General features: G+C 38.7%; 1 protein-coding gene across 1 annotated transcript in view; it reads left to right on the forward strand.

The window, feature by feature from the left end:
* The window catches only part of SCO2 (protein disulfide isomerase), a 242,937-nt gene extending 229,291 nt beyond the window's left edge, over window positions 1-13,646 (forward strand). The window contains exon 3 of the mRNA XM_089459281.1: window positions 13,609-13,646. Coding sequence (XP_089315407.1) covers window positions 13,609-13,631 — 23 coding nt within the window. The 3' untranslated portion in view covers window positions 13,632-13,646. The remainder of the gene's footprint in view (window positions 1-13,608) is intronic.
* The last annotated feature ends 2,105 nt before the right edge of the window (window positions 13,647-15,751 follow it).

The raw sequence follows: 15,751 nt of genomic DNA on the forward strand, positions 1-15,751 counted from the left end.
GGCTCGATATTTGTTGTTGAAGGGTTGTTGCATCTGAGCCCAAGATGTGATGCTATCCCCAGATAAACCCATGAACCAACGCACAACTGCATCCTTGAGAGTGGATGGGAATAGTTTCAACTTCTGCTCATCATTGGTGTAGTCATAGGTTCGGCATATGACGACAAATTGAAATAAGAATGGTTAGGCCATGGAAATGAGGAAGGGCAGAGGGGATTATAGTCTTCATCTTAGTATCCCCGTTGGTTTCCCTGATGGGGAAGGCACCCTCAACTCTTTCTCTATTTCCTCTGCTAAGTCACATGACATGAGGACACGAGACACGGAGGACACGTAAATACGAGTATTCAATACGAAACGCAGCGACCTGGAAACAGGACACGGGGGACACGTTTTATATATATTTAATAAAATATATATATATATATATATATATATATATATATATATATATATATATATATATATACCGAAATATAGTTTTTTATCCATATTAAATTGCAGGTTGTAGCTTATCTAATCAAATTAAAATATAATTACTTCTCAAAGTTCATAGTTCACTTTAAAAAAATAAATAGAATCAAAATTTACTATTTAGAAATTAGAATGTGATATGCTTGGTCTTGATTCTTGAATATTCAATGTTCATTGTTCATGTACAACTTACAAGCACATAAGAAAATAACTAAAGTCTAATCCTATTGATTTCCTCTGCCCCCCTTGCGAGAAAATGCCACAACTTTCCCTTTCCCTCTAGATGTAGATGCTGGTGCTGGTGGAGTTGGCAGTGGAGTTTGCTATGCTCTAGAAGCTGAAGAACTAGAAGTAGGAGCTATAGGAGCTAGACCACGTCCTCTGCTGGTGGCAGGGGTAGCCCGGGCAGGTGTTGTCACCTGGAAACATTACAATCTCCCAATCCTAAAATCTTGAAAAACTGATAAGTCTGCTGCATTTTGAATGAAATCTAAAATTCTACTTTCTCCATATGAAATCCAATGAGGCCGGAACCACTCTCAAACATCCTGAGTCATTTCATGGTAATGTTAAAAATTTAAGTAAAAGGATGAAAATGAAGATTAAGGAGAATTGTCACTTTTACTTTAAGAATTTAACATTACCATGAATAGCATATCAATACTAGGGCCTAGACTTGATCATTAAGCTGCCCCACTCAAAAATTATTTGTTTCTTTCAAAAAAAATTGTAGCTTATGCAGGCAACGTTTTCTATCAACGGAATACGCATTTTCCAGATGCAGGACACGATGAAAACCGATGACTACTTTTTACATTTTACAGGACACGATGAACGTTTTCGACATGTTTTAGGGCCGTTTTCGTGTCTGACACGTAAAATACGGGACACGAGACCTTGGAGGACGTGTCCTGTGACTTAGTTCCTTTGTCATTTCTATTTTCAGCCATTGGATTAGTACGAATGGGTTCTTCTTCTTCTTCCCTTGTAGGTTCTTCAAATATTTCAGGCAGCTCACCTAAGGGTTCCTCCAATTCACAGCTACCGGAGAAGAGGGAAGGTTGGCTGTTTGAAGCAGTGGGGGTATTTGGCAAAAATTTCCCTAAGTTATCCTTATTCCTACGAGGCATGAAAGAAATGTTTTTGTTTTGTTTTGAGTTTTTTCAAACTTTGAAAGTGATTGCAGAATTGAAATTGTAGATTGAATGAAAATTAACTCACTGAATGAAAACTAACTATTTGAATGGAAAGGAAAGAAAAGAATTCAAAATGGAAAAGAAAGCAACTAAATTACTCTTGCAGAAATGAAACTTAACAGCAAAATATCAAAAACAAGAAATTCAAGAGTAGTAATCACATATTACTCAGACACCTCCCGACAACGTCACCAAAAAGTGATGAGCACCAGTATTGCAGCAAGAATGCTGCAACTCCTGGGCTACCAGCTTTACTTTATCAACCCGGGGTTCGTACAAACTTGGAGGTGACAGTGCTGTATACACAAGTAAAAGTGATGGTTCTACCCTTTTGTCACTGTTCAGCTGGCGAGAGACCACTAGGGTTTTTCAAGCCAGACTTCTATGGATTCAGAAGAAGCTTGATTACTGATGAGGGAAAGAGAAATCTACTCTAAGAGAAAGCTTGTCTACTGCAATAAGGAAAAAGACTAAAATCCAATGCTAAAATCACATCATTTTCTAACTAACTGCTAAGAGACTCTACTTCAAAAGGAATGCTAAGTTAATCATGTATGAAATTCTACTATCCTAAGCATGTAAGTTCAAAACATCAAAAATTACTACTGCGCATGTAAATGACTAGAATAAATTTGTTTTTCTTTTTATCTTTTTTTATGGAAGAGTGTGAAGGCTAATCTTTTTTGGTGATGTGGCAGGTGGCTTAGGAATGCTCGTGGATGGTTGGGAGGTTTGGGAGACCCTTAGGTGACCTTGTCTGGCTTCGTAGAGGCTTTTCCCCCAATTTGGCCTCAAAACATGCCACTACAGGAAAACCTACAGGATGTCTTAAAAACCTACAGGATTCCCTGTACTTCTACATGATACAGCCAAGAGCAAAATGATGGGTGCTGAAGGTGATGGAAGGCTTAGGGAAGGTGGTTGGTGGATGGAATGAAGCAAGAAAATGCCTAGGATCACTCAGAACTCAAAGCCAAGGTTGGGAGATGGTTAGATTTGCTCAAACATGCTTGGAGAAGTTTCCTTGTAAAATGATGAAATTGGTGAGGGTCTTAGTGAAAGCAAGGAATGATTATGGATGGATAAAGTTTGAAGGAGGTTGTTGGCTATGAGATCTCTCTTTACTTCTGAAACACCTGCATTACATCAAATATTGATATTTGCTCAAAAATCATGTAAACAAGGAGAATTTCAATAAGCTAGGAAAACAGAGTTTAATGAGCTAGCTGTCTACTTCATGCATGAGGAAAACTTGCAGAATAAGATGGAATCATTGATGAGATCTACTGTAAGGCTGAAGATGGAAGAAATGATGACTAGGTCCTACTCTTGCAAATTGATCAAATGCTGGCTTAAGTACATAAAACTCTAAATTCTATGAGAAAGTAGAATTCTGTCTTTTTGGGGCTGCATAGGAGTCCTTTCCTCAAATCATGATCCTTGAAGGAATAAGTGAGGCCAAAACACCTATTGATAGCTTTTTGATGGTCCTTTATCTCTTCTAAACTACTGCTGAAGTAAAGCACAAATGGAAGCAAACTAATAAACAAACTAATCAAATCTACACTACTTGCAATGAAATTCTTCTAAGGACAATTTAACCATGAACCTATGAAATCAATCTAAGCATATAGATACAAGAAGAGGAGCCTTTGCTACTACGGTTGGGCCCTAACCCAAGAGCTTCAGCCTTCTGAGTTAACTCAACACTGTATCAAGAAGAAGCTCATCTCATTATCAAAACAAAAAATTACATAGCAATGTCTTTTATGTACCATATCCCCGATAAGGTAGTATCTGATGTCTATCTGCTGGAGCAATCATAGAATACGAGATTCCTCAACAATCGAATCCCCCCTTGGTTGACATAGAAGATCACGGTGGTATCCATCATGTGTACAAACAACTCACTGACGAGCTTCCGCAACCAAGCAGCTTCACACGAGGTCATACTCGTAGCTATGTATTCGGTCTCATCGTTGCTCAAAGCAACCGTCTTCTGCTTCCTGCTCATCCAGGATATTGAGCAGAACCCAAAGAGAATCAACACTCAGAAGTGCTCTTGAGATCCTCCACAATACCTGCCCTGTCAGCATTCGAATAATCATGCAACTTCACATTTCTGGTAGTGTATCTCAATCCATGAGAGATTGTCCCCCAAAAATCTTAGTAGATTCTTGGCACCAATCTAGTGAGGCTCAACCAAATATGAGCTCAACATGCTAACTGCAAAGCATATATCCGGACGGAAATTCACCAAGAACATCAAAGCGAATGACTTTAGGAAACTTAGAGGCATTTCCCAAATCTGGTCCGACATCACTACCACATAACTTCTGAAAGTTAAGCTCCATCGAGATAGTCACGGGCTTGCAGTTCTCCATTCCAAATCCGAAATCCAACTCCCTCTTACTTCTGCAAATGAGAGGGTTTGCACCTGTCAGAGAGAGGTCGTCCTCATAAGGTGCTAGTATGAGAGGTCTATCATCCACAACCATTAAGCAATGGTTTGGATCGGCTTCACTCTTAGTGAATCTCAACTTCATCAGACAACTATCAATCCTTTCATACTACGGCCGAGGTGTTTTGCTTCAAGCCATAGAGGGCTTTCTTCCACCTGCATACATGAGGTTCTTGATCATGAATCTCAAATCCCTCGGGTTGTTCCAAACCTGTGGACCTGCTACATGAGGGGAATGGTCCCCTTGTAAGATTTTCCTTCGGTACATCTTGGACATGTACCTTCATGCTCTTCTTGAATTCAGGCATCCTTGTCACCCTCTGACTCACAACGGGTAGGATCCCATAAAGTAGACCTCCGGTGCTATAGATGAGATGTGACAACTGACATGGTCCCCAATGGACCATCATGCAACTTGATACAAATTGCTAACCCTGAACCGATGAGTAAAAGCATCTTTGAAAATTCTATTTTCAAACACGTACCTTTCCATCGATGAATGCCACCCTGAAACCTTTGACTTCCATGGCCGAAATGGACACTAGGTTCTTCTTGCGATCAGGTACATAAAACAGATTCTTGTAAATGAATCGAGTTACCCTCATCCAATTGAGAGAGCACCCTTCTATCCGATGAAGTGCCTTGAAGCACTACAATCAATAAGCCAGATTCCAAAAGAGTCTGAAGGAGAGGGCCAGTACAAGATAACGCTTCTTTATCTTATCAGAAACAACATTTGATTCTTCCTGGGGTTCCTTGCTTTCTTGAAGAGTCGGCCATTTCCTTGATGACTTGCATTACCTGTCATTCCTCTGATCATTGAAGATGTCCCTGGAATGATTGTTATCATCATCAAGTGATGTGTCCCTACCCTTCGGACACTCCTTCGCATAATGGCCGAATCTTATTATAAACAAGGCATCTGCCTTTCCTTCCACCCTTAGATCCGAACTTCCCATTGGAGTGATCTTAATGTAGGCCATCAGAAACATCTGTTGCGCCACTTGGATAATATTCTCTGCTTCAACTTCACCCTTGGTGAATTTGGAGAGAGATGAGGAATCCATTGATCCTTTTGTCCTTCCCCAACTGTCTTCGGTGATTGCTCTTTCACTCTTGCTTGGGCTTTGTCTTCACCTCAGCTCTAATGCCATGTTAATTTTAGGTATGTTCTATGCTTAGAGCAATTTATTTCAATTTTCACAGTTAGCTCAATATCTTTTCCAAATTAGCAATCACATCAGCGTTAAAGTAAACTGCAGATAGAACATAAACATAAATCGCAGAAGACAAGCCAAGACAAGAGGACACAAGATGTGGCGCTAGCCAGGGACAAACCCTAATGTGGGGAAACCCTTGATCAATTCTTCTTATATGTTCTTCAATAGTTCAGCGGAGAGAGAGAGAGAGATAGTACATTTACAATAGAAGTCAACACTTTGACTTATCTAGATAAGAGCATAGGTCATCTCTAAGAAGATGATACATGAGATCAGTGGAAGACACGCTGCTTCAACTAATTCTCCAAAGTGACTCCTTCACCTATCATTGTGTTGCATCTAGTCATCATGCTGCACCTCACCATGCTGCACCATCCTGCATTCATCATCATAATGCTGTACCTCATGACCATGTTGTACACATCATATTGCTGGACCTCATACACGATGTCTCATGTGCTTGCAACACCATGCTTGCCACTGCTATCCATGTTGTCCATGCTTGCCATGTTGCACCATGCTTGCCATGCTGTCCATTGCCATGTTGCACCATGCTAGTTGCTCTCCATGCTTGCTGTCCCATTGTGCCACTGCTGCACAATGTCATCGCTGTCCCATTGTGCCACTACTACTGAATGTCATTGTTGTCCCATCATTGTTTTGTCTCATCATGCTGCTGTCACATTGAACATTGCCTTAGCATTCCTTTGCTGTCCCGTTTACTATGCCGTTGTCCCTTGCCACTGCTACCTAGATATATTGCTGTAGCTGCTGTCCCTAACAGTCATGCTATACCTTGCTGCTGTCCCCTTAGTCTTGCCATACCTTGCTACTGTCCTATGTGTCTTAGCAGCACCATGTAGCCCAGCTGTCCCATTTACTAGCACTGTTGTCCTGGCATGTTTGAGCCCTTAGGACTGCGGTAGGGCTGCCTTTAGGACAGCGTTAGGGCTGCCTTAGAACATCGTTTAGGGCTGCCTTTAGGACATCGTTTAGGGCTGCCTTAGAACAACGTTTAGGTCTGCCTTTAGGACAGCGTTTAGGGCTGCCTTCTTCGCTGCGTCTAGGGCAGCCTCTTTTCCTCCAACGTTTAGGGCTTCCACTCCTAGATTTCTTTTCCATTAAAACCAAAGACAAGTGGACAGAAATCAAGATAAAAGTGTGTAGAAATGACTACCAAGTCACCTCTGTTTATACTAAATCATGGAGCACATGTGTGGGTTATTTGGTTGCTGGCCGACCTTGATGAATTGTCTTATAACACAATTAAATTCATAACTCCATGAACACTTATCGGAATCAGATGATTTTTAGATCAATCCTACACCTCTCAATGAGAGGGATCCAAGAAAAATATTAGTTGCCATAAATAAGATGACCCACATGGAGTTTGGCCCTAGTTGCCAATTTTAACAATTTTTGACAAAAAAACCCTTAATTCAATGCAACAATAATGGAAAAAATACACATTCAAACCCAAGAAAAAATGATGGAAAAAACTAGGGCACAAGAAGAAATTAAACTAATAAATCTAACAATCAAGTTTTTGCATTTTTTGCCAAAATAAACCCTCTCCACTATATGCAACAAAAATGAAAAAAAAAAACACAATCAAATCTAATAAAAAATCATGGAAAATAAATGGGTGATAGAAACCCAAGGAAAAACAAAAAAAATGGCCGAATTTGATGCCCATACCTGAAAAACACTCTTTGCTGAAGAAACTTGGTCCAAACTTGATTTTTTTTTGCTTGGGATGCTAAATTCCTTAACTTTTCTCCTCTCTTGCCCTTGTAGATGAGTTCTCCTCCTCCTTAGCTCTCACTCTTGCCCTCTGTCTGGAAAAAATGAGGAAAAAAAAACCACAAAATCGCTTTTCTAACTCATCGTTACGCGACCCTGCGATTTTTACCTGTCGGATCGCGCTTTTTCGTAAAATTCACAATCTTTCGGCGATTTTTGAAAATTAAAAAATCGTCGAAAAAATCGACGATTCAATTGTCCGCGTGAAAAAATCGCGATGTTTGCAACATTGTTATTATTTAAGCAAGACTATGCAATTCAACAGGGGTTCGGATTTTGTCAGAGAAAAGCCTTGTGTGTTGTGTACCTTTTTTCCATAATTTAATGGAAAATCTTTAAAGCAAGGGAATGTGAATTTTTTTCTAGAGATTCATGTGTTTATGATTGTAGTCAATTTTCCTAGTGTTGTTAATCGTTTAACCTCTCCATTATGTGTTCTCTTCTTTATTATAATGGGATGCCATTGATATAGAATTCATGATTTATGCTTTATATCTTTGATGTTGGCAATCAATGTATCCAGTTTGATGGGCTCATGCAAAATTCATCCTGAGATGCTTTGTTTAAAGCTTTGAACGTTACCTTTTCTTCTTTCATATCTATAAATTGTGAAGTCTAGCAATGATGGACTACCATGCCTCTGTGATAGACTGTCCTAGTATGGTTTAAATATTTCATTAATTTCACTATGACTCCATCGCCCAATGGTGCTTCTTTTTTCCCATACTCCAACCCACACAAGAAATTTTTACATTAATTTGGCCATAGAACACTTAATAGATCTGCTACTGTTGTGACGTAGGGTAGTTGAGTTTGAGGAGAGATCCCCCTCCAGATTGAGGAGCCAACTTCAATCCCAAAGTGGTTAGAGGTTACCTTAGAGTTTTTTCCCCACAACCAGGGTTTTCTCAGAGTGATAACATTTTGGCACCGTTGCCGGGGAGTGAAGGTGAAATTTTCCCTGGGAGAATGACAACATCCAAATTTGATTGTTGATGGTGAATAATTTTCAGACATAAGCAAGTTGTGTTTCATTTACCTAGGGACTCCATTGTTAGATTCCAGAAGTCAACTTTCATGGCGACCCCACTGTCCGAAGAATTCAGAGCTTGAACTATAGATTCAGTTGCCTAGTCAAACGAGATGATAGGGTATGTTGAAGATCCTTTGTCTATTGAAGGTTTTAGAGAGTATTTTGATATGTTTGATGATGATCAAGTGGAAGATGCCTTCTCAATTTTTTTACCTAGGTATTTAAGATTATGCAAATGTTCCGAGGAGAAGAGTTTTTTTTTTTTTTTGTTTAAATCGTTTGTTGAAAAAATTGAGAAGGATATTGAGGTCTTAGATGCTCAAATTCAGTCTCACCGTTTCTATTGTCAAGATCACTCTTTTGAAAACCTTTTTTCGCCAAAACAAGAGAAGGAAGTGCTGCCTTTTGAGGTCATGATTGAAGAATGTTTTGTTTTTGAAGATGAGTTTGAAAAATCACAGTGGAAACCAAATGTTGAACAAGAGAGCATAAATGAACAATCCATATATGATAATTTAATTGCAAAATACCTTGAGGAGCAACAAAGAAAATATGTTTTCTATGATCCTGTAATTGTATATATGGAAGGAATTTTCAGCTTAAATTTTCAATTGTCTTTACTATGAGAACCAGAAGTATCGTCAGTTGCCATTGCCCTTACATGTTCTAGTTTTGATTTTGCTAAAGCACAGTGAAAAAGCCACAGTGTTTGAACAACTATTGGATTGGTTGCATTGGAATTTTTGTATTATTTGAGTGAGCAGTTATTTCAGCAGTTTAGTATAGGATGAGTGTGCAATAAGCTTGCTGACCAAGCATTTATTTTCGATCCGCAGTATATAGTTCAGTTTTCAGTTTGCAGTGTACAACAGTGTGGTTTTTAGTTGCAAAGGCTTGGTGGATAGATAGATCAATTTACAGGTTGCAGTTGTTGAGTTGGCTCCATAACCCAATGGATCAGGCACAGGGTCTATAGGGGTTTTTGCTGCCATCTACAATCGACAACATCCCCGTGGAGCTAGTGGTTATCACAATTTACTTTCAAAAAGAGAAGAAAATTTTTGGGCGCTGACAGTGGGATTGTCAATGCTAATTGTAAACTGTTAAATAAAAGCGTTGACAACTGGATTATCAACGTTAATTGTAAAAGTTAATTTTTTATAAATCAAAACATTGAGGGAGTGGTAGTTCAAGCCTCATATTACGGGAATAAACTTTGCACAAAGTTCCATTACGATTAACAGGTGGCTTTGACAAATCAAATGTCAGCAAAAAACTCTGTTTTACTTGATTTTTCCTGTAAAATGCAGTAACTTCGGGCGTGGCTTACGATAGAGTGGAAACTAATTTTTGAAAACCGGAAGAGGTTTTTGTTGGGAATGGACCCATTTAAAATAACCTCTCTCGTTTTTTACACGTGTCATGATTTGGAAGATTCGAAGGAATATTTGTAGCCCATTTTTCCTGATTTAAATATTAAATAATTTCCTGTTTTAGTCATGAACTTTGGACACAGTTTTCGAGAAGTTGATTTTTTTCGTTCCAAATTTAAAAAAGGCTTTTTTCAAAAATGGACCCATTAACAAAAACCTCTGTCAGTGTTTACAAAGGTGTCACAGTTTGAGAGATTTGAATGGATCTTTGAAGCCTATTTTTCAGAAATTCGCCAATTTTTTTTTCTATATTTAGAAAAACACCTAATCTACTTTCAGTTGGAGAGCCACCTCATCAGATTCGACTTGGGCATTAAATCAACAAATGACAATCAGATCCACATCCTCAGGCAACACCTTAGTATTCAAATGCACAATTTTGGTGAAGGATCAACTCCAACATTCGAGATTTTTTTGCAACTATTTCTAGATTTAGTTTAATTTTAATTTATGATTTGATTTTTTTCCTAGAAAGATAGAAATAGTTTGGAATATTATTTTTATTATTTAAGCAAGGCTATGTAATGTAACAAGGGTTCGGATTTTGGTAGAGAAAGGCCTTGTGTGTTGTGTACCTTTTTTCCGGAATTTAATGAAAAATCTTTAAAGTAGGGGAATGTGAATTTTTGTCTAGAGATTAATGTGTTTACGGCTGCAGTCAATTTTCCTAGTGTTGTTAATCTTTCAACCTCTCCATTATGTGTTCTCTTCTGAATTAGAATGGTATGTCATTGATATAGATTTCATGATTAATGCTTTATATCTTTGATGTTGGCAATCAATGTATTCAGTTTGATAGGCTCATGCAAAATCCATCCTGAGATGTTCTGTTTTAAGATTTGAATGTTACTTTTTCTTCTTTCATATCTATAAATTGTAAAGTTTATCAATGATGGACTACCATGCCTCTGTGATAGATTGTCACTATATGGTTTTAAGATTTCATTAATTTCACTATGACTCCATCGCCCAATGGTGTTTCTTTTTTCCCATACTCCAACCAACACCAAATTTTTTTGCATTAATTTGGCCATAGAGTGTTTAACAAACTTGCTACCATTGTGACGTAGGGTAGTTGATTTTGAGGAGAGATCCCCCTCCGGATTGAGGGGCCAACTTCAATCCCAAAGCGGTTAAGGTTACCTTAGAGTTTCCCCCCACAACGAGGGTTTTCTTTGAGTGATAACATAGATCCTGATCTAGTTCGACATTTGCAGGTGAGTTTTGCGTGAAGTGTTCCTGTGCCCCTAACATTAGATATGGTTCACTATGATGCTTTAATGGTTTTATGCCCTTAATGAAGTTGATCTCACTTGATCTCGAGAGGTTTTGTTTAGGTGTTATTACTTATGTATTAGAGATCCCTTGAGCAATGGTTTGATTCTTCTTTAGCACCTTCTAGTGGGTTCTTTTCCCTTTTATGAGAGTAGACTTGACTTGTGGCCCCAACGTTGACCGTTGGGACTTGAGCAGCTTCCACATGATATACACCTTTTAATGAGCCTCTAGATGCTAAAACACTGAGCTTGAAAGCTTGAGCATTGGACTATTTGATCATGTGCCCATATGGACCTAGGATGCCCCAAGGCTGGCCTTGACCTTGTTTGATGGATGATATCTTGTTCTGGAGCCAAGATGAGGATGGTTACCACTGAGATGACTTGGGAGGGCTAGCACATTCTTTTTTGATGCCAACTCTTTCCCTTAAAGGTGTTGTTGCACAGTTTTTGTCCAAGTTCCAAGGAAGTGGAAGTACCAATTTTTTCAACAAGATCGGATCATCTATCAGCAGTTTGTGTCATTACAAACTCATTTTACATGTAATGTAAATGATGCTAGTAAGACCATGAATGTATGTAACAACTTAAGTCAGCCTATTATTTTGATGATAATTTCATCCTAGGAGTTTTTTCGTCTCACTGACTCATCTGTGTTTGTAAACATGGATGGTTGGCAAAGTTTTTCCCTCCAACCTCACTCCAAAGCTAGGGTAGAATTTGTCGTCAAAGTCTTAGGTGAGTCCTAGTGTTATAGTTGAGTCTTATGTAAAAGTGATTTAGGAATAATTTAAGCTAGTTGGCTAAATTATTTTATTACAAATCACTTGGTCTACTAGATCATATTGTGTCGTAGATTGGGTATGTAATTTGAGGGTCTAAGCCGAACGGGTATTCCCCCTTTGAGGGTTGAATTGTAAAAAATCTTATGTAAAAAATATTTTAATGCATGGTCCCTCATACTTAGACACCATGGTTAAAATATTAGAGGGTGGAAAAAACATTAAATCCCCTCAAGTGTCAATTAATTAATTTTTCTGGCAAAAATAATTAAATCCTAAGCCAAAAAATTAATTAATTAGAGTCAAATTAAAATGTCTTAGGAAAATTAAATTCTCCAAGTGGAAAAATTCGTGGGTCTTAAAATAATTAATTTTTGGAGGTCCTCCACCAAGGGAATATTGGATATTTCAAGAAAAATTGGACCCTTGGACCTTGGTGGTTAAGTCAAAGTCAAATTTTTGAGGAAATTAACTCAAAATAATTAATTTTGAGCTAATAAAAATAGAATTAAATGATAAATTCGAAAATTCCTCAAAAATAAAAATTCAACGGCTAAGATTAAAAGATGATCAAGTATTTTTTGACAACCAAGATTATTTTGACAAGGATCAAGCAAACTAGCCATTATTTTTTCACTTGGAGGATTTATCTATAAATTAGAGAGTCATTTGAGTCTCTAGCCATCTGATTTCTGGCTAAGAAATTGCTGCTGAAGCATTTATGTAACACTATTGTCCTGCTGGGAACATTTATTTCTATCATAATAAAGATTTTGGGGTGCAGTTCAAGGTGTCTAGTGTTCGTTGATTTGTGGTATGTGCTAGCTACGAGCTTTCCTATGTTGTGTTGGTAAATGGTAAAAAAATGTTTTTCATTAGATGGGGATAAAACCATTTTATTGATAGTTTTGGTCTAATTTTAGATGATTTGATTCGCCATATGATTAACATATTTCCTTGAGATATATGCATAGTGTTTGTAGGTACACCAATCCTTGGTCTCCAAGTTCACAAACTGTGGGCCTGAGCTGACTTTGTTTGGATCCCAAATATTTATGTGGTGGATTTAAACTTAGCTAAGGCTATAGTGTGCATTGGGTTTTAAAGTATTTTTAGCCATTTATCAAAGAAAAATTCCATAAAAAAATTATTTCTCAAAATTTATTTTAAAACCCTTGTATATTTGTAAAATAATTTTGTAAATAATTTTTGCTAATTGGGGTTTGGGTTTTGAGATTTTGTATATATTTTGGGTGTTTTATCTCCATTTTTTGCAGGTGAAATCAAGAGAAAAAACTGAAATAAAGCTAGATCTAGGCCCTTGAGGGTAAGATCTAATCTCTAGAATTTTTTGCAAGGCCAGCCATTGGAAAATTTGCAGCAAAATTCAGTTCTGGAAGAGATTTTTTTCTCAAGCAAGGGTTTCGTCTTTCAGGCCTCTCGGGCCCGGATCCAGCCCTTCTAGGGCCAACATCTCCCTCTCCACCCCTTGTGTCAGCCTAAGAATGCCCTGCTTCAGCCTTTTCAGCTTCTTGGAGGCAGGCCATAGCCTCTAGGGGCCTCAACCTCCCCTTATCCCCCCTTGCATCCAAGTTTTAAGGCCTTTCTAGGCCCTGTCCGTGAGGCCTAGAGGCCTCAACCTCCCTCTGTGGCCCTCCTTCCTAAGGCTGTGGCCCTTGTGGGGCCCACAACATCCCTTTAGGGCCTCCAACCCTAGCCGCAAGCCCTAGGAGGGCTTCCTCCTCCTTGCATCAAGCCTTCTAGGGAATTTCTTGCCTTCTTTGCCCTTCTCCTCCATAGCCATTGACCTTCTTAGCCTTTTCTTGGCCTCCTTCCTCCTTCTGTCATCTTCTTTGGCCTTTTCCTAGCCCTTGTTTGCCCTAAATTGGTCTTTGAATTTTCTGGACTGAATACTTTGTGGTTTTGCAGGTTTTTGGCCTCAAAAGATTTGATTTTCAGGTGGCAAGCTCATTCTAAAATTTCCACCAATTTGGACCAAGGGATCTTCAAGGCCTTGGGCCCAAGGTTTGCTCTCTAAACCCTAGCTTTTCACTGTTTGGTTACTGCTTTATTTTTTATTTTATAACAGTAATATAAGTGCCATAAAATCACATTAATTTGGTCAAAACACTCTTAAATTGCAAAATCAAACGTCTCCTAAAATTTGGCTGCTTGGGCATCAAAGATCTAGCATAGACCTAAAATTTTGCATGCTGGAATTTTCTGCGTAAATCACTAAATTTTTTGGTTTTTCCTAGTTTTGGGCATATTTGGCACTACTTGTATCATCACTAGCTCTCTGATTTTCTGATCTAATCACTGCTGTAATAAGTTAGTTCAGATTTGAAATTTTTCTTAATATTGCATCTTAAAGTGGACTAAATTAATAAATTTACATTGGTTAATCATTGAAAATTTTTTCTGTTTCATATGCTTGGTAAATTTCATGATCTAAAGTGATTTCTTTACTGCTGTCATAAGACGAATAAGTCATTAGGGGAATTTTGAGGTCTAAAATGGGCCTCCTAAGAAAAATGTATAACCAAAATAAACTATATAAGAACCAATAGGATTCAAGATGATGATGTCAACCATGGGGGATGATTCACCATTTTTTGAGTAAAAAAAAGTAAAATATTAAAAAATAATAAAATAATAAAACTACTTTTTCAACTCATATTTTCCAATGATCTCCCTAAGGTCTTACTCAAATTTGGAGCGAGAGTACTCGTTGGATGCAAAATTTAGTTCCTCATCAAGGATTACCCATGTTGCATACTTTCGATGGAATCATTGCAATCATGTTTTTCATGTATTTCTCATTTTTCGTGTAGTAGGGTCCATCAAAAGTATGTAACATGGGTACTCCTTGGATCATGTGTGCACGAAGCGCCCCCCCCCCGCTCCGAAGCTCCGAAGCGCGCCCCGTACGGAAGCGCCGTACGAAGCGCCTTCCGAAGTGCGCTTCGGAAATTCGGAAGCGCGATTCGTAAATTTTTTTGCGCTTCCTGGAATTTCGAAGCGCGCTTCGTACGGCGCTTCGGGCCGCCGAAGCGTGGCGCTTCGGAGCAGGAAGCGTGCGCTTCATGCACGCTTCCGTACGCTTCGGCGGAAAGGGGCGCGCCCAAGGGAGAAAAACAAATTTGTGTTTTTTTTTTTTTTAAAGTTAAGTTAACTCAACCTTAAGGGGGTGGGTTAGGGTGAGGTTAAGGTGAGGAATGAAAAGAATAAAGCCCCATTCATTCCTCATTTTCTCACTTGAGTTTATGAGAGTTGGAGAAGAGAAGAGAGGAGAGGAGAAGAGAAGAGAGGAAAGGAGAGGAGAAGAGAGGAGAGCTTGGAGGAGGAGTGAAGAAGGAGGAGCTAGGAGAAGGAGGAGGAGCTTGGAGCAAGAGCTTGGAGGACTTCATCTACAAGAGCTAAAGAGGTAAGTTCAACCCCCAACTTCCTTATTTTTTTGAAATTTTTTTTTGTATTTTTCTCCTCCCTCTCCTACTCTTTCCCATTGTTTCTACTTGCTCCTTTTATTACAGTTTGCCGTTGTCCACCACCTATATCCATATTCCAAGATGGTGTTCTTTTGGCTTCTATGTATCATTCCACTCTTGGTTTTAATGATGGCAAGGGCGAGGAATAGAAGGGAAGAAACAGAAGAGGACATTGGTGATGGTCCTAATAGTAGTGACCCAATGTATGATGAGGAGGAAGGGTTTGAAGAGGAAGGGGATGAACTTGAAGGGGACATTGAAACACAAGATGGGAAAGCTACATCAACACCTTTGGAACTATGTGACAAAACTTGATGGGAGAAAGGGTGGTGGATCTTACAAATTTGTGTGCCCTCATGTTGTCATGGAGGGAAAACCATATTGTGGTTCATATACCTGTCTGAGGAGGCATCTTTGTGGGGTGCTGGACAGTGATGAAAAAAAGGGTTTGTGGGGGTACAAATTTGCCCAAACATTTCAACTGAAGAAAGAAGATAAATAATCCCAAATAGAGATGGCCTGACAACAAACAAAACAACAGAAACAAAAACTCGTTCTGAATCAAGTGCAACCTCTAAATTTGT

Source organism: Pinus tabuliformis, chromosome 7 (assembly GCF_031772625.1).
Source record: "Pinus tabuliformis cultivar Carrire ecotype Pingquan chromosome 7, CPIR1, whole genome shotgun sequence".
In the NCBI taxonomy this organism is placed as follows: Eukaryota; Viridiplantae; Streptophyta; class Pinopsida; order Pinales; family Pinaceae; genus Pinus; species Pinus tabuliformis.